Here is a 19,959-nt window from a genome sequence, read left to right on the forward strand (position 1 = left end):
GAGCAACGCCAGCACCAGCCACTCCTTGCATGCTGAATAAAGGTGACTAAAGATTTGGGAGAAGTTTGGCAGGGAGTGGGAGAGGGAGGGAAGAAAGGCCTCCCTTCTCTGAGGGGCAAAGGTGTTAGAGAGGAGTGCTGAAGGAAGTTAGAAAGTGAGACAAATTGCTAATATGTATGATAAGAACCATGATAATAAGTAAGGGGGTGAGAAAGGAAAGCTGTGAGAGGAGGAAGAATGCAAAAGGCACAGAAAGGAGGCAGTGTGTGTGAGGGGGGAAATAAGGTACAAGTTGAAGGTGAGAGGGGAACGGGAGAGGAAATTACAGGAGATGGGTAAAAACATGCCTGAGAGCCATGTGGGGGTTAAGGACAGGAAAAATTATGAAAGAAAATGCCAATTCAACTTAGAGCGTCTAGATGAGCAGATTTCACCTAGAACAGGGAGGCTCTGTGGTATTATCACCAAAGCAAATGTCTGTTCTTTGCTTAAGGAAAGCTAAACTACGGAACTCCTTGCCAAAAGGAAAATGCTGTGGGAAACAATTCAGTAACCACCAACCGTGGATTAGGTATCAGAAGGAAATGATGTCAGCTGATTATGCCAAACTCTGCCACCATCTTGTGGTTGGCTTTGCTTTGCCCGTTCATCAGTAGCATTGTGTGGGCCTTGTTAATTTTCAGGTGTCTCCAATTGGGCCCAGGGGGCTGAATGTTTTGAGAATCTCCATGGTACACTTCGCTTCCTATGTTAGTATTAGATTTGAAAAGGAGATTTTAAAAAATGAAGGTAAAGTCCCATCATTCACTTGGGCTTTACTCGACACAGCTAGGAGATAAGGCAGCTGTTCCACTAAGATGTCAAATCATCACAACGAAAGACTGCCTTTTATAATCTTGTAAACTCCTTCCCACTCCTTAAAAAAAGTACAGGGGTATTTTAAAGAACCATTTGAGTGAGACAAAGTGCTAAGTCCCTGCAATTATGTCACACTGGCTTGTCCTGACAAAAATGCACCCCCGCCCCCAAAATGGGATAAAACAAAGAGAAAGAAAACCCAGCCAACTTTCTCTGAAAATTAAATGTGGTCAGTTTTTGTGGCTGTTTTTCTCTTTGTTTCACCACTTGGGTGTCTGCTATGGATACTTTCAAAGGATCCTTTAACAATGACCTCACCAACACGCCCCCGTTCTTTTGTTTTTTCAGATTTTGTTTAATTAGTTACTCAATCCATATTCTGTTTCCTATTTCAACAGAAAGCAGTTTATAAATCCCAACAAAAAGGAATCAAGGTCAGAAACACAATACGTATCCACATAGTAACTATCATAAATAAATACGCAAATCTCTCTTAATTATGTATATAAGAAATAAAGCAATGCAGAGGCACCGGCTGGCTTCACAGTTTTTCCCACATTGTGATTTTTGCAAAGCACGCACACACATACATCATTATGAAACCAATATCATGATATGGACTTCAAACCGGTTTGGGGCGATATATCGCCCAGCCCTATACAATACACATTACATATTTATCTACATGCTTCACCACAAATAATATTCTACCATGTTGGGAGTGGTACATGCAAAAGCCACAAATTTACTCCAATGCATCTGGCCGTTAACCAAAGGTTGGTGGTTCAAGCCCACCCAGGGACAGCTGTGGGCAAGATTCCTGCACCTAGATGACCCTTGTCGACCTTCCCAACTCTACAGAGTTCTATGATTTCATGAAGTGCTGTTATAGGCTGAGTTAATTCCCCACCCACTCCTTTCTCTCTGTGCTTGGCTAGCCAATTACTTCAATGATGGCTCCACCGAATGCTTGTTTGTGTGTTACGAATTGTGTATTTGTGGGAGATCTTCTGTCGTCTACTTGTTTTGCTCTTATGTTTGCAGTGAACCAAATATGTAGGTTTACCGTACTTTTCCGGGTATAAGACTATGTTTTTTTACTCTAAAATACTGTTCAAAATCTGGGCTCGTCTTATACACGGATAGTATCTCTCCCCATTTTCTTAAATCGGAGTCCCCAAAAATAGGGGGTGTCTTATACATGGGGGCGTCTTACAGACAGAAAAAATATGGTATATGTTCTGAGTTTGCATTGTTTCTTTGCTTGTTTTTCTTTGATATGGAAAGTCTTAATAAAACTGTTTTTTTAAAAACTCTGTGTGTGTCGTTGTTGTTGTTGTTTAAGTCAAGTCATATCCTTCCCATCGCCCAGACTAAGGGTTTGGATTTTATACACAGTAGTACCTCTGGTTAAGAACTTAATTCGTTCCGGAGGTCCATTCTTAACCTGAAACTGTTCTTAACCTGAGGTACCACTTTAGCTAATGGGGCCTCCCCCTGCCGCTGCGCAATTTCTGTTCTCATCCTGAAGCAAAATTCTTAACAATGAAGGTACTACTTCCAGGTTAGCAGAGTCAGTTAACATGAAGCGTTTGTAATCCGAAGCGTTTGTAACCCAAGGTACCACTGTATAATAAACATGTTGCTTTTTGTGTAAGCCCTGATTCTTTCCTAGCTGGCGCTGCAAATTCCTTCCCCCAATCCTAGAATAGCTAACACGTGGAAAGGGGGAACTGCCAGCCAATACGATCTCCCTTTCACTCTTTCACTCGTTGTCTTCACTTCCTGTGAAAGTGGCTTCTCCGAAGATGTTTACAGACTTCGCAGCCCAAACTGTAGTCAATCCATTTTCAGGATTTCCTAGCAGTCAGGGCTCATTCATACACACAAAGCAGTAAAAATCTCCTGCTCGTGCCTCACATTGCATTGCAAGGGGTTGGACTAGATGCCTCTCGGGGTCCCTTCCAACTCTACAATTCTATGAAAATGCACTGGTGCTGTATTAGCAAGCAAGGCCTAAGTTATTATTATATGTATTAAAAGTGGAAGTTCGCTTTTTAACCCCATACCTGGCTATTAAATTGCAGCCCAAACAGGAAAGTATTGCAGAGCTTCCAAAAGTTATCAAGGCTCAGAATAACCCTAATTGCCTGCAGCGAAGGAAAGGAACAAGCAGCCTGTTGTAAGGTACTCTTCTCAGTCCGTGCTAACTATTGGAGTTCGTCCAGAGGTAGCTGGACAGGGTTTCCTTGTTTATTTTATTACATTTTTATGATTATCCTGCCCTCGGCTCCAAGGAGATTGGAATGAGGTACCAAATTCCTCCATACACTGCCATCTTTAACCTCAAAACAACCCTGTGAGGTAGATTCGTCTGAGAGGCACGGTACTAGCCTCAAAATCACCTGGTGAGCTTCATGACTGAAGTGAGGATTTGAACCCTGTTCTCGTTGGCTGGCACTGGCCACTGAACCACACTGTCTCTCCCTCTTTGTTCTCTTTATGCTATTCCCCATCTCAAGAGAATATACATAATTTCAGACGCAGGCCTTTCTTCGAACAGTGCCTTGTGTCTTTGTAGCCAGGTAAGCATTTGAGGTGGGAAGGTCAAATAAATCACGGTTATGGAAAGGTTTTGAGTTCACATGGCTAAAACACACCAAGATTCCTAAGTCAACAACAAACCATTGTTTCAGGCTGTAGTTCGTTGCCAGTAAACAAACTATAGTTAAGCTGCTGGACTGAGTTCACGCACAACACAAAGTCATGGTTTAATAAACCATGGTTAAGTGTTATGGGACAACGAGGCGGTTGGATTATTTACATAGCTGAGCGATTGCCTAAAAATGGAAATATCCGGACAAAACTTTGCTTGGTTATAGCGGCCTCTGCCAACCTGGTGACCAACCAAAGTACAGTTTGGGAGAACATTGGGCAAAAGATTCTGACACTGCAGGGGGTTGGACTAGATGACCCTTGTGGTCCTTTCCAACTCTACAATTCTATTATTCTTATTCTTATTGCTGAAACATCATCACAGCAAATGTCCCCAAAGCAACTCTTTGTGGCTACCCAAGCAGCAAAATTAAGGACTGGGAGTGTCCAAGCCAGAGGCAAGTCAATCAAACACAGCGGGAGAAATAAAGGTTGGCGAGTCCACCATGAAAGAAACCCTAACAAAACCGAAAGCATTTAAAAGCAATTGTTGCTTCGGCAATACCCCACATGTGCCCACTCAACCGCTTACACGATTCCACAGTTGCAAGAAACACATATTTTGCTGTGGCAAAAGACTTTGGAACTCTCTACCCATTGATATCAAGCAGATGCCTTCACTAAACTGCTGTTGGGTGTCTGCTAAAAACTTTTTTGTTCCAGGAGCCCTACCCAGGCATGTAATTTTAACAGGTATAACTGTTTTACAATTACTGATTTTATTTTTTATGTAACTCATTCTTAATTGGTATTTTAAATGAACCGACTGCCTTGTAAACCACTTAACAGGGTTGTGTTGTTGTTTTTTTTGCAGTAAATGGCATATAATTTTGTTAAATAATAAATTCCAAGACTAGCAGCAGAGAACCCCTACTCATTGTCTAGCTGATAAGACCCATATCCTGCTGGCTTTTCCTTTTTTTCCTTAGAAAGGTATACCTCACACCAAGCCTACTATATCTCCGGCATTTAAAATGGCAGCAAAGCTACAGACCTTTCTGCTGATTTTACTCGGCACCGTTAGCAAAATGTGCAAATTAGACCCCATACACTGTCTGGAATTTTTATTTAATGCAAATCAATTATTACCAATGCACACCTTGCAGACAGGCCATATCTGTGTGCTTTACTCTGGATTTCACACAGACTTTAACATTTAGATGTGGGGAGGGTGCCAAGCCCGTTCTTGCCTCAACTCAGTTCATGGAGTCACAGAGAACAAAGAACCTCACCACAGGCCACTGCTTTTATCCTGGATACATTTTGGGCTCTGCACAGAATTATGACAGGCCTCCAGCTACCTTGGCAATTTCATGGGCTTTAGGTCCTCGCTGTAGAGGAAAGACTCTTATTCAGTGGTGCAACATCCACTATGGCTCCAAGAGTGATCTCCCCAGGTAAGGTCAGGAGGGACCCCTGTCTGAAACTTTGGAGACGCACTGCTTGCCAATCTAAAAGGTAAAGGGACCCCTGACCATTAGGTCCAGTCGTGACCAACTCTGGGGTTGCGGCGTTCATCTCACTTTATTGGCAGAGGGAGCCAGCGTACAGCTTCCGAGTCATGTGGCCAGCTGCTTCTGGCGAACCAGAGCAGTGCACAGAAACGCCATTTACCTTCCTGCCGGAGCGGTACCTATTTATCTACTTGCACTTTGACGTGCTTTCGAACTGCTAGGTGGGCAGGAGCTTTGACCGAGCAACGGGAGCTCACCCCGTCACGGGGATTCGAACCGCCGACCTTCTGATCGGCAAGTCCTAGGCTCTGTGGTTTAACCCGCGTCCCTATGCTTGCCAATCTAGACAATACTAAATTAGATGGGCCAATGGCAGTATAAGGCAGCTTCCTAATGGCTTTGCTTTACATCCAGTCAGGCCAGGTGAGACAAGCAGCCGATCCGAGAAACTGCAAAGGATCCCAACTTCTTTTTCCAACCCTAGTACCTCTGTACTTCTTGACCAGTCATTCCATAAAAACATGGAGACATTTGGACGCAATCAGTGTTCGAAATTCCCCAGGCGCCAGACACATTTTGCAACTGGTGTAAATTCAACTACGCGGAGATCCCCGGGTTCCAGGTTGCTGACTGACATCTCCATCTGGCTGGCCCCTCCAGCTTTCTTAAGCAGGAAAGGAGAAGAAATTATTTACTGAATGTATATCCCAGCTTTATATCCAAGGAGTACATGGTTTACCCTCCCCCCTCACTTAATCCTTACAATGACCCTGTAAGGTAGGTTAAGAGGCTGTGACTGACTCCAAGGTCTCCCGAGCTTCATGACCGAGTGGGGATTTGAACCCTGATCTCCCAAGCCCTAGTCCGACACTCTAACCCAGGCATAGGCAAACTCGGCCCTCCAGATGTTTTGGGACTATCATCCCTGACCACTGGTCCTGTTAGCCAGGGATCATGGGAGTTGTAGTCGCAAAACATCTGGAGGGTCGAGTTTGCCTATGCCTGCTCTAACCACTACACCACACTGGCTTCCTAAAGTACTTCTGCTATGAGGGAGCTATATGAATAAAGTAGGTAAATAAATAGGGGGAAGCAAAATGTCCCTTAGAAAATGATCTGAAATGTTTTCCTTGAAGACTGAATTTGTTTTATTTTAGATTGTTTGATTTGATGTTTTAATGTGTTATAAACCGCTTTGAGGGTTTTTTCTTTAAAAGTGGTAGTAGTAGTAGAAGAAGAAGAAGATTCACACAAAAAATGTGCCTAGACATTCTGTTGTGGTGTCCGTAACCTAGGTTTAAGGTGCCATTTGATTATATATCTGAGTTTCTAACACTAGTCTCATCTGAGACAAGTTTAAAAAACAGATGTAACCAAATCACGTCTCCAGATTGGCCTGCCGAAACACAGAAAAGTTTTTGGCAGGTGGCTAAAAGGATACAATGATGGTGCCGACCTAATGTCAATAGGCAGGGAGTTCCAAAGATCGGGTGACGCCACACTAAAGGAATCACAGAACTGTAGCGTTGGAAGGAACCTGAGAGGACCATCTAGGTCAGGGGTCAGCAACCTTTTTCAGCTGTGGGCCGGTCCACTGTCCCTGAGAACATGTGGGGGGCCGGACTATATTTTGGGGAAAAAATAAATGAACAAATTTCTATGCCCCACAAATAACCCAGAGATGCATTTTAAATAAAAGGACATTCTGCTCATGTAAAAACACCAGGCAGGCCCCACAAACAACGCAGAGATGCATTTTAAATAAAAGGACACATTCTACTCATGTAAAAAACATGCTGATTCCCGGACCGTCCACGGGCCGGATTGAGAAGGCGATTGGGCCGCATCCAGCCCCCGGGCCTTAGGTTGCCTACCCCTGATCTAGGTCAACCCCCTGCAATGCAGGAATATGCAACTGTAAATGGCTCCTTACAATGTGAAATGAACATTGTGTGGCCCTTGTATAAGTGCAAGTTCCACAGATCAAAGCGATTGGTTGGGTTAGGATTTTAGCTGAATCGCCCCTGTGCCTGCACAAGGTCAAATAACTATTACACACCATTAGAATAGCTAAAATGGTACACTTGGGTCAAGCAAGCACATAGCAAATACTTTAGGTGTGCATCAACCTTACTGATTTAAGCCAACACTGAATAACTAACCCTAACCAGATATCATTTAAGCTACTAACACCAAATGTGCGTCCTGTCGTTCTGCCTAATATTGAAACCATCAGACAGCTAAAAAAAAAATAGTCACAAAAAGTTAAAAGACAGGACAGGAAGAGCACCCCTAATTCTAGATACCCACGGCACCAAATTTTTAGGCACTTGGGAGGCAGAACACACAAGGTATTTTCCATACCAATTTCCTTACTGCTTCAAGGAGAGGCTTAAACATTTTACTTACCCCCCCCCCCAAAAAAAATGCTGACGTTCAAGAACTAGTTGACAAGAACACTTCTGGGAAAGATTAACTTGACATCACTGACATTTGTGCAAGTTAAAGCAATACCTTGGTGGCAAGCTCCATCAAGTAATTTGACAGGTCTTTACCCCAGTTAGTAGAGTGCATCATTAAGAAGGTGTTTTTTAGTTCATATAAAAGTAGTATGCATGACTCTCAATTGATGGAAGCCCAAGTGGGGGGGGGGGAGCTAGCCTTTCACACAACCTGGTCCTATCCAAAGTTTTTTTGGGATGTTACTCTCATCAGCTGCAGACAACATCTGGAGGACACCAGGCTTTTGTAAATGTGGGGAAGGGCGACAGGGAGATTTTAAAAAATGTGATAATCATCTTTGCGGAAAGTAAATTAAGGTTCTCACTTGGTTAGAGTGTGGTGCTAATAACGCCAAGGTCACGGGTTCGATTCCCTTACGGGACAGTAGCATACTGCTGCACTGCACAGGGGTGGGCTAGATCAGGCATGGCCAGACTTGGCCCTCCAGCTGTTTTGGGACTACAATTCCCATCATCCCTGACCACTGGGCCTGTTAGCTAGGGATGATGGGAGTTGTAGTCCCAAAACAGCTGGAGGGCCAAGTTCGGCCATGCCTGGGCTAGATGATCCTCAGGGTCCCTGCAATTCTATAATTCTGTACATGCAATCCCATTTACAACAGCCAAGTATCCAAATTCCTAACAAGTTAGAATTTACCTAAGAAGAGCCCTGTGGAATAAGGCCAAAGGGCCCCAAATCCAACATCCTGTTTTCAGAGAAGGCCAACCAGCTGCCATGGGGAAGCCTACAGCCAGGACCTTGAGTGTAACCCCATCTTATTTTCCAAGCAACAAAATATCCCGTCTCTCTTTTTAAAAATGTGAAAGCTTTAAGACTGATGGGAGTTCGGTGGGGAATATGTTTTCCCACCCCCAACAGTGCACACATAAGAGGGCCTATTCTAACAATAAATTCACAGTTAGTTCCATGAAACTCTCAAACCCAGAAAAAATAGTTGTATTATTGCAGCTTAGGAACCACTTCCATGTGGCCTAGCCACATCTGCAGAAAGGAGATACATGAGACGAATGGATTGCCTGGGGAATAACGGTGTCATTTGCCACGTCACACGGATGCAACGTAAAAATGGTCCCCATGCAACATGCCTGACAGCTGCAGGGGCCAGTCCAACTTGGAGCAATGAGATGACCAAAATATAATAACCACACTACAAAACTCAATCTAGTTTGAGGGGGCCCTCCCCAAAAAGAAACTTGTGGATTATAGCTCTACAAGAGGAACATGCTGCTCAGACACATCTCAGCACCTCCACCTAAGAATGTCTCTAACCAGCTCACAAAAATATTCAGTAACAAGTTTATTGCGGAAGGAAACAACCTACTACAGTCAAACCTCGGGTTACAGACGCCTCAGGTTGAATTTCTTTGGGTTACAGACGCACCAAAACCCGGAAGTACCGGAACGGGTTACTTCCGGGTTTCGGTGATCACGCATGCACAGAAGCACTAAATCACACTTTGCACATGCACAGAAGCACCAAATCGCAACCCGAGCGTGCGCAGACGCGGCACTGCAGGTTGTGAACGCTGCGGGTTGCGAACATGCCTCCCACACAGATCTCGTTCGCAACCCGAGCGTCCACTGTACTTCAGAAGCAATTAGAGCCAACCAGTGGCCACAAAAGTTAAAACACAACACCCAGATTTAATTTTCAGCATATAATGGTTGGACCACTGTAACCTACAGAACTGGGGCAGGAGGCGTTGGGAGAGGTGGGGGAGGGAAGAGTACAAAAGGATCAAATTAGGCAAGACTTTGAGAGGTCCTTGATTGGATCTCCTGCAGGTATTTGGTTTTCCTTAAAGGTTAAAAGAAATGTAGGGAAGTAAATCTAATCAGGGCTGCGGTGCAGGAGAACAGCCAACAGACACAAAAACCTTTACAAGCCAAAAGCCCTCCCCAGTGCGGAAACTCTTTGCCCAAAAGGGAAAAACATGCAAATTTACACATCCCTGGGTGCCTTCTACCTGCCCCTACAAATAGCAGCAATTTTGATCTGGAAAATACACCTGGGAAAGAGGATGCGAGCTTTTCTAGCTCATGGGCCCAATTCAGACACTCACCCTCTATAACTTGGGGGCGGGAAAGGGGGGGGCAGGAAATCTCCTCTGCGATTTTGGCCCTGCCTGTAACCTTCATCCAGGAAGAGCTTCCTACATGGGGAGTGTCCCACTGTGGGAATCCCCTTTGATGTTAATTGTGTGCGACAAAGACACATGTACCTGGTGCTGCCATATGTATAGCCAGCTGCTCCACACACACACATGTACACATGGAAAACCAGATGTGTGTGCATACAACACATGGTCACGGTCTAGGGAGGGATTCATGCAACACTAAACAAGCATATACAAGGCATAAAAAGCTTAGATCAGGGCAAGTGTGGTTTAGAGCAGGGTGTTGCAACGCACAAATGCGGCCCTCCAAGCCTTTTTGGGCGGCCCCTGGCAAGCCTAGTTAGCACTTTTCCAGGGTTGGGAAGGAGGTGGGAGGACTGCAGGACTTGCCAGCCGGGTTAAGAAACTGGGAAAGAAAAGCTAGGAGCCAAATGGCTTCTGGGACCTGGGTTGTGGGTGCCAAAACAGAATGCCTAGTGGCAGAACTTTTTCGTTATTATTTTGAAAAGTATGAATTAACACACAATACACATAAGTTAATTCACATTGTTAATGTTTTTTAGCAGAAATTTGTTAATACATGTTTAATTTGGTGTTTACATCAAAATATATTAGGACCGTACAGTTTTCAAAACACTCTACTCTTTATTGTTAAACTCTTTAACGTATTGTCTATCCTTAACGTATACTTCAAGGCTTCGAAGCACAGACATTTCAGTAATCCTTTAGTGTCAGCCAGGCACAAAAAAATTGGCACCCCCGACTTTTGGAGGTCCTCACAAACGGAGAATCTTTAGGCGCAAAACGCGGCTGGCGCCCTGCTAATTTCGAACCCTAGCCTGGCACCTACTTCCCAAAGCCCAGAGTCTTGTTAGTGGGCTTTGGGTTGGGAAGGCAGTGTAAAGGCTGGGGGCGTGTGTCAATTTTTGGCCTCAATCCCCCCCCCACACACACACGTGACAAGGCACTGTGCAGCCCACACATTCTGTGTCAAAGTACTTTTGAGGCCCAGGTGCGATGAGAAGTTGAGCCGCCCCAGTTCAGAATGTCAACAAACCCAGGTTCAAAATCCTGTCCAACCATGAATGGGTGACCTTGGGCCAGTCACCATCTCTCAACCTAAGATTTCTCACATGGTTGTTGAGAGACAAAAGGGGGGTGAAGAGAGAGCGAGGAGAAAGACCATTTCCCTTGAACTGAAGATAGACTATAAATGTAAAAAAAAAAAAAACCCACCACACAAAATGATTTCATTATATTTCTTCCCACCCCCAATGTTTCACAGGGTCCTTCACATTAATATAGTACATTTAAGTGTTTCTGAGTGTTATACAGCACTTTTGAATCACACGTTGTCAGCAATACTCAACACAACCCAGTAAGGTAGGTGGGCATTTTTCATAAAATCATAGAATCATAATGTTGGAAGGGGCCCCAAGGGTCATCTAGTCCAACCCCCCAGCCCACAGTTGTCCCTGGATGGGTTCGAACCACCAACCTTCTGGTGAACAGCCAGACGAAATGACCTTCTCATATTTAAGTTTTAAGATTAACATTCTTTGAAACCAAATAAACTCCCATGAATACATCCACATCCACTGAACCAGTTGTGTTTACTTCTGAATAAGTAAGCATAGGATCAAGCGTTTGGCAAGTTTGTGGCTGTGGCAAGATTTAAATTTATCAGCGACTTAACTTTCCAAACTTTTTATATCGATGGCACACTTTTTACATATGCATCATTTCACAACACAGTAATTCAGTTTTGCATCATTTCGCGCCACAGTAATTCAGTTTTACTAGCAAACCAGAGGTTAAACTAACCCTTTTCCAGCCCCGGGAGGAGAGCGGGAAGCGTTCGCATGACACACCTACACACTGCAGCCGACACACGAACGTTGGAACTCAGCAAAGTAAAATTCAATAATGCAAAAGTTTTGCATTTGGGCAAAACAGAAATCAAATGGCAATGCCTGCCAGTAACGCATGCGAAAAGGAGCTTGCGATTGCAACTGATCACAAACGGAAATGCGAATCCGTGGTGTGATGCAGCGGCAAAAAAGGCCAACGCAGTTTGAAGCTGTTATTCATAGAGCCATAGTTTCCGAGGGCCAGATTCAAGTACTCCGTTCCACTAGCAGCAGCCAGCACAACTGAACTCTCAGTAGCGCATCCGGGCTTTCCTCTACCTCCATGAATCTGGGAGAACATCAAGTACAGGGCATTTTGGGGAAAGGGGGGGTGGAGAGATCATTTCACTGTTTTGACAGAGTGATCTTGCTTGAAATGCACCCCCAAGTGCGCAAGAAGTAATAGCTGCACTTTATTCCAAGTACCACATCCAGTTCTGGCCTCTGCACTTAGGAAAAAAAGAACAGGTTCAGAGGAGGACACGACGAGCATGGCCAGTGGTATGGAAAACATGTCTTAAGAGGAAAGGATGGAGGGAGCCGAGTTATGTTTAGCCCGAATACGGAAAGATCAAGGTGGAAGACACACTCTTCAGATATCTGAAGAGCTGCCCCACAGAGGGGAGGAAAGAGAAGCTTTAATGGGAGATTTCGGATGCAAAAAAATAAAAAGAGGAGGAATCTCTTGATGGCACAAGCGGCTCAACAATGTCACCCGCATGAACTAGGACTACAAACAGATGGTTGGACAGCTATACCCCTGAGGATGCTCTGCCTGTGGGATTTTTGCATCGAGGAAGGGGGTGGACTACATGACCTGCAGGAACCCCTCCAGCTCTCCCAATTCTTAAAACAGGGGCATCCTAAATCCCAGCCCTGCACAACTACACCAGCCCTACAAATCTGCGAGCGCTATCACAAATTACGACGGTCAGCAAACTAGGGAAAAAAATCAATTATCCGGAGTTCCTGCGGGTCGTGCTAAAAAAAAAGAAAAGAAATCTCATACTTTTCAAGGGGGGGGGGGAAGACTGGGCGCTCTTTTTCGTTGGGCTTATTATTTTTGAAAAGTCCAGAAACAAAGGATTCAATCAAGTTAGCTACATGCTGGAGTCAGCTCTCATGTTAAGACCGAGACAGTGGGGGGGTTGCAGGGTGGGGCAGGGATTGGGGTGGTGGGTTGTTGTCGTTTGTTTTGCTTGTTTTACAGGAAGACAGCATTAAGCTATAGTTGCAAAGGAAGAACTGGGAGCCTTTCCGTTTCAAAACTAAGGAAGTAAAGGCTGTAGCACGGCTCCTGACAAACACACATTAAAAATAATAAATTATCTGCCTTACAGGAAACCTTGAATTCCTTTGTTTGCCCAGGTTTCTCTCTCCCCCCCCCCAACCCCTTCCATTTTAAATTAAGAGTAGGGGAAACTGAGGGAGAGATTAAGTATACAGAGAGCATTGGGGAACTAGCTTTTTCTTCCTTCTCCCACTCCCAACCCCCAAGAACAGAAACAGTTGATTACAATAAGTCTGTACATCCTAAATAAAGGAACGAGGCTGTTTTGTTCTCCTCCACTCCCAAAAACCCTACACCATATATCCACGTACAGAGAGATATTTTTTTTTAAAGGGGGGGGAGCAAACACTCCCCTTTCGCCATCTCTCGCTGGACAAATCTGTTGTTCTGCTTGACACCCAGTCTATAAAGCGCCCCCTGGAAAGACTTCTGTTGTTTTTATTAACTGGATTTCTTTTCTTCCCTGTCTCTCTCTTTTTGTCCTCTACTCCACTCGTCCCTAAAAATCCGTCATTAAAAGAAGTAGGAGATTCCTGCCCTCCTCCGCACCTCTCTGGACAACCTAACCAACGCGAACCGCTTATTTAATAACAATAATTGTAAAAGTAATTGGATTTAGGTCAATTGCATGTGAAATAATTGGTAGTGGGGGGGGAGAGAGAGAGAGAGGTTGCGGGGAGGAGTCTAAAGGAGTCGACTGGCACCGGATTTTCATAAAGGGCAGGTTCCTCCCCCCCCCCACTCCGCCAATGTGAATTATGAAAATAGTAACCACACCTGCAAAGCGTGGAAATGGGGGGGGGGGGAGGAGAGAATATTAATCTTTTCTCCTCCCTGAAAAATCCACTTTGTTTTTCTAAAAGGAAGAGAGAAAAAAGGGGGGAAAAGAAGAGATATTAAAGAATGGATTTGTGGGAAGATTTTCAAAGAAGTAAAAAACCCATAATATATCGTCTCTCTCCCCCCCCCCCACTTTTATCATCAAGTGTGGTGGCACGTTTCCCAAGCACGTTTCTCTGCTTTTCCAAACCCCCCCTTCCCTTGCTGTTCCTTCCTTGGACAGCAGGGTAAACACAGAGGGGAAGGGGCAAAAGTTGTCATCTTCCTGCTTCTTAAACAGGGTGGGGGAAACAACAACACTTTTTTTTTAAAAAAAAATACTTTTATAACAAAAGGAAGGAAAAGCCCTTCCACCCTTGAGTTCGCAATCTCTCACACAAAATGACTTTAGCCATTCCCCAATCCATTACACGTTTTACTTGGGAGGAAGCACCACGGAATTTACTTCCTAAGCAAAAAAAAAAAAAAAAAATAGGCACCAGATCAGATCCTTTCCCCCCTTCCAAATGGCGAAGGATTAGGGGGGGGGGCGGGTTGTGCACAGAGAGAGGCAGACCTCGGATCAGCCACGCTCAGAGCAGCCCCGGTTGGAATTAATGGCCACCCATGACTACCCACTTGGGCCCATGCACTCCAACGGGCCTACTCCCGAGTAGGACTTCCTCAAAACTACTCGCGGTTCGTCCAGACGAGACGCCAAAAAAAAAAAAAAAAATAAGCACGCAGGATCCACGGAAAATGACTCACCAGGGTCGAAGTCGGGAACGACGGCTTGGTATTGGGGTCCCACTCTCATGCCTCCTCCTGCTGATGTGGAAACAAGCAAGAAGAAGAATAAAAAAATGCTTGCCATGCCTGTATTCCCAAAAGTCTGCAAGCTTTTTTGGGGGGGGGCAAACTCTGCTCGATTTCCTCCCTTGCTTCCCTCCACCCCCGCTCCTGATTTAAAAATAAGAATGCTTGCTTTACAAAAACCATGCGCCTATTTCCAGAAGTCTGCAGAGTTTCCTCCCCACCCCCCTTCTCAATTTTCTCTCCATCCCTTCCTCCCCCCACCCCAATATCCCCGGGAGACTCACCATGCTCCTCATCGCTGGAAGACCCCGAGCTGCCCTCTTCCCAAGAGTTGGCGGCGCTGCTGCCATTGCCATTGGGCGCCGCCGCCGCCGCCGATGCCAAACTTTTACTATTATTCCCATTGTTGGCGCTGCCGGCTGCGACGGAGGCAGAGGCGCCCTGAGAAGCAGCGCCGCTCGCCTGGCTGCTGGCATTATTGTTCCTGCCCCTTCTTTTGCCTGAGATCTCCGGGCCCTTCTCTATCATGGCTGGCATTGGGGGTTGGGGTTGGGGGGGGAGGCAAAAAAATAAATAAATAGGAAAGAAGAAGAGGAGGAGTGTGAAGGGTTGTTGGGGGGGGGGAGAGATAGAGAGAAGGTGAAAAGGAAAGAGTCAGAATTTAGAGGGAGGAAAAAGGGGGAATAGCAGAAGACGAGCTTGCTGCTTTCTTTTATTTTTTTCCTCCCCCCTTTTTTTGCAAAGAAAGGGGAGGGGAAGCAAGCTGCAATTGCAAAGCTTTTTCCCAGAGGCTGCTTTTATTGCAATCTCCCTTCTCTCCTCTCCCCTTCCTTCAAAGAAGAAGGGGGGAAATTCCCTGCAATGAGAGGAAGCCTCGAACTTTGAAGCTCATCCCCTCCTCTCTCTCTCTCTCTCTCTCTCTCTCTCTCCCTCCTTGCACTTCCCTGCACTGGGACTAGTCACTGTCAACCTGAGCTGCTAGCCTCCCCGCGAGCCGGCCCCCCTGCGCAGCCCATTGGCCGCCCACACATTTTGGGAAGCCTCCCCGCCACGCCATTGGCTCCGCCGAGCCGCCCGTCAAAGCCGGCCCGGCGCTTCCGTTTGCTCAGGTTAGGTGGAGAAGGCGGGGGGGGGGAGAGAGAGCGTTCCCTTCGCAATCTCTGCGCCCAATGAGGCAAGGCTCGTTGCAAGGCTACACTGTGTCTTGACTGAAGCGAAAAGAGGAAAAGAAAGATTGCAATTTAAAAAAAAATTAAAAAGGGGAGTTTGGGGGCAGTGTTGGCAAATGCACTCTAGCCATGCTCAGGGGAACAGGGAGCTTGGGTGCAAAATATAAAAGGGTGGCGTAGCCGCAGCAAAAAAAAAAAAAAAAGCGAGTTGCAAGCAATTTCTCTCTCGTGCTCACATATATTTCCCCCCCACCCCCCACCTCCGCACCCATCAGAAGGGTGACGAGTAGCTTGGGACTATTTTTTCTCCCCCTCCTCCTCTTTGGCGGAAGGTTACTGGTGACACGCTGAACAGTTTGAATGGAATCTCCATACAAAGAAACTAAGATAATACTACGAAGTCGCTCGCTGTGGTGCGACGGGTGCCCTCGCCCCACTCGCGCGCGTGGAAAGATGTTATTGCATTGTTTCCTCCCCCCCCTTTTTTCTCTCTTTTTTCAAATGCCCAAAACCTTTCTCTTGCGTGTAAAGTGGGAGCTATTGCTTCTTTACAGAGAAAGGCGGGGTGCGCGGATAGGCAAAGTCATCTAAATTGCTGGAGTTGTGTGGGTTTTTTCCTTGAAAAAAAGAAAAAAAGCAAATTGCTTCTCCTGTCTGGTGGCGTGGAGTTGAGAGAGAGAAATACCGTACACAGAACCTTCCACCTTATTATAAATGAAGGCAACTTTCCCCTGCACATTTCCACACGAGGCAGAGAAGAAGAAGAGGAAGAAGGGAGATGGGGTTTTTTCTTTCTTTCTTTTTGTAATGGTACTGCAGAACAAATATTCAGGGGAAGAAAGAGAAGGAGAAAGAAAACCTTGGAGGAGGTTTCAAATGCCTGGGGTGGGGTGGTGGAGAAAGAGAGAGAACCCTCAAAATAATGTACCCGTCCAATCCACCCACTGGGCAAAGGGAGACATCGAAGGCCAATGGCATATTTTCCAAAGCTGTCTTAACATTTGATTCCAAAGTGAAAGAGGCTTCGCTCTCTTCCTTCCGTCTCTCTACCCCCCCCCCAAAAAAAACCTGTCTTTCCTTTCCCCCTCCCCTTCCAAAAAGAAAAGAGGAGGAAGGAAGGGGGGAGTGGAGGCTCAGGGAAAGAATTTGTCAACATCTGACAATTTTTTCCACACGGGGGAAGGAGGAAAAAAGAGAGAGAGGCAGCCTTGAAGGGCTGAAGTTTCTGCATGTGGTAGTCTTTGTTTGGCTCCTCAAAGGCCTTTGGGAAGGAAAATAAAAAGAACACAAAATATCGTTGATACCCAGGCTGTGAGCCCCCCCCCCGCGCCCCCCCCAGCAAAGAGCAAAACCTAAAAGGCAGGTGAAATTTTATAGTGCAAAACCAAGGGGATGGCTGCTTTAAAAAAAATGAACATGAAAAATTGTGATATGAAATAGAATAACCAAGCCTCACTCGTCCGGCAAATATGAACCTGCCTGCCAGCTGGAATCTGTCTCCAAAATCCTTCCCGGTGTGTTGTGCCACAGCCTTCCCCAACCTGGTGCTCTCTAGATGCTTTGAGCTACAACCTGCATTATTGTAGCTAGAGGGCACTGATGGGGCCTGTTGTTCATAATATCTGGAGGGCACCAGGTTGGGGAACCTCTGGGAGCGGGCCAAATGCAGCCTTCCAGGAACTTTACCCAGCCTTTTTCCGCCTTGCTGGCTCTGCTTTGCGCTCCAAATGTTTCTGTCCTTGAAATCTTGCATATCAGGATGGAGGATAGAGAAGGGTATAGAATCACAGAAATGTAAGAGTTGAGAGGGACGCCAAGGGTCATCTAGTCCAACCCGCTGCAATGCAGGAAACTCAGCGGAAGCATCTGTGACAGATGTGAGTGTGTCCCAGTGTCTGCTGGGAAATGGTAATATTTGCGTTTGTTGCTCCGCCCGCTTTTGCCTCTGGCCCCGCCCCCTCTGTCATGTGGCCCTTGGAAAGCTGCCAGGAAGGGGATGTGTTGAAGAAAGTTTCCCATCCCTGCTGGAGACAGAGCCTTTCCAGTGGTGGCTTTCCTGTTGCAAAACTCTCTGAGGGATAGCTCAGCGCCAGGCTCTTAATCTCAGGGTTGTGGGTTCAAGCCCCACATGGGGAGAAAGAGTCCTGCATTGCAGGGGGTTGGACTGGAACTGGCCAATCCTTGTGGTCCCTTCTGACTGTACAGTTTTATGCTTCTCTGCTACACAGGTACACCAGTACCCTTCTTAGCTCCAGCCCAACTCTGCCCTGCTGCCTGTGCCTCCAGTGTCTGGCATAATTGTTGTTGTGTTGGACTAAGACCTGGGAGACCAGGCTTCGAATCCTCTACTCAGCCATGAAGCTCACTGGGTTGACCTTGGGCCAGTTACCTACCTCACAGCGTTGTTGTGAAAATGAAATGGGGAGGAGGAGAACCTTGAAAGGTAAAGGGAGCCCTGACCATCAGGTCCAGTCGTGACCGACTCCAGGGTTGCGACGCTCATCTCGCTTTATTAGCCGAGGGAGCCGGCGTACAGCTTCCGGGGCATGTGGCCAGCATGACTAAGCCGATTCTGGCGAACCAGAGCAGCACACGGAAACGCCGTTTACCTTCCCGCCAGAGCAGTACCTATTTATCTATTTGCACTTTGACGTGCTTTCGAACTGCTAGGTTGGCAGGAGCAGGGACTGAGCAACGGAAGCTCACCCCGTTGCGGGGATTCGAACCTCCGACCTTCTAATTGGCAAGTCCTAGGCCACCCGCATCCCATCCTTGAAAGGTAAAGGTGGCATATAAATGTAGCAAATATATAAAATAAATAATAACTTTTAATAAGGGTCGAGACACATTTAATTGCCTTCTGCTGTTCTGATTCGTTTTTAACCAGCCGGTTTTAGTGTTCTGTCTAATGCTCTGATGGTTTTTATGGTCGCCGTCTTTATTGTTTTAAGCTACTTGCTGTGTGCTGGTTTCAGGGCCGCTGGCTATAAGGCAGAACAGAAATCTTAACAAATAAGAAAATAAATTAAGCCACTGAAGCGCCCTACTTCATGTTGACTCAGAAGTAAGGCCCACTGAGCGGAATGTAGCTGACTTGCCAACTCTGTTATGCTGTCAGGATGTGTTTAACACTCATCTATCTGCCCAGGCATTCCCAGGCCATCAATATTGGATAGGAAACACAAAGCAGCACCTACAGTGGATATGATTGTGAATTTTTGTGTTATGATTTTGGTTTTTTTCTGTTTTGTGGTATGGTTTTTACCGAATTGCACAATTCAATAAAAACGCTAATGTGCATTAGAATGGTTTTTATTGAACTGCACATTTAGCTTAGCGATTGCACCTAACGCTAAGCTAAACTATGATTTGAAGCAAACATACAAGTGTGAGGATTCCTGGAGAGCTCACAGCTGCTGCTTTACGTTTGCCACAGTCCTGCTGCAGTACTACCAAGCCATCGTTTGGCTTAGCTGGTTGTCTGAACCCGGGTTCGAGGCTTCTCTTGCTCCTTACAGTTCGTGAGCTGTAACCAAGGTTTATCCTTGGGTGTATAGCTTGTGGTTTGTCTGGAGGAGACAAACCATAAGTCCAGGTTTGGTCAACACATAAAACCAAACCATAGCTTAGCTCATAGCAGCAGGAAGATTAGGGAGAGGGATTGTAGCAGTCACCCTCCCCTCTTTGGGATTCCTCACACTTGTATATTTGCAATGCTTTGGCAAAGTGTGGTGTATGAACCAGGTCATTGTCTCTGTACACTGCTGTGGCATTTTTTAAAATACAAAGTGGTATATAAGTGTTTAAAAAATAATAAATGCCTGTTATCAGGATTGCAAGCCATAGTTTGCAGGATCATCCGCAGGAGTGTTGTTCGTCACTCCCTGGGCTGCCAAGGCTCATTCGGACAGCGACAAGAAAAGGAGCCTTTAGTGTCATCAGTCCAGTCTTCTGGAATACGCTGCCAATAGAGATTGAGTCGGGGCCCTTCTATCTCAGCTTTCAAGTGCCTGCTGAATACTTTTTCTATTCCACCAGGTTTATGCAGGCAATCAAGAATATACAGAATTGTAGAGTTGGAAGAGGGACGCGGGTGGCGCTGTGGGTAAAACCTCAGTGCCTAGGACTTGCCGATCGCATGGTCAGCGGTTCGAATCCCCGTGGCGGGGTGAGCTCCCGTCGTTCGGTCCCAGCTCCTGCCCACCTAGCAGTTCGAAAGCACCCTTAAGTGCAAGTAGATAAATAGGTACTGCTTTATAGCGGGAAGGTAAACGGCGTTTCCGTGTG

General features: G+C 46.0%; 1 protein-coding gene across 2 annotated transcripts in view; it reads right to left on the bottom strand.

The window, feature by feature from the left end:
* RCOR1 (REST corepressor 1) overlaps positions 1 to 15,443 on the bottom strand; it is a 143,919-nt gene extending 128,476 nt beyond the window's left edge. Inside the window, exons 1-2 of one of the 2 annotated variants that reach the window (XM_080986562.1) lie at positions 14,788 to 15,443; positions 14,456 to 14,515 (exon numbers count right to left, since the gene is read on the bottom strand). In XM_080986562.1, coding sequence (XP_080842688.1) covers positions 14,456 to 14,515; positions 14,788 to 15,040 — 313 coding nt within the window. In that variant the 5' untranslated portion in view covers positions 15,041 to 15,443. The remainder of the gene's footprint in view (positions 1 to 14,455; positions 14,516 to 14,787) is intronic. The other variant, XM_080986561.1, reaches the window with a different exon arrangement.
* Between the last annotated feature and the right edge of the window lie 4,516 nt (positions 15,444 to 19,959).

The sequence above is a fragment of the Podarcis pityusensis genome (assembly GCF_964106645.2).
Source record: "Podarcis pityusensis genome assembly, chromosome: 1".
NCBI lineage: Eukaryota > Metazoa > Chordata > Lepidosauria > Squamata > Lacertidae > Podarcis > Podarcis pityusensis.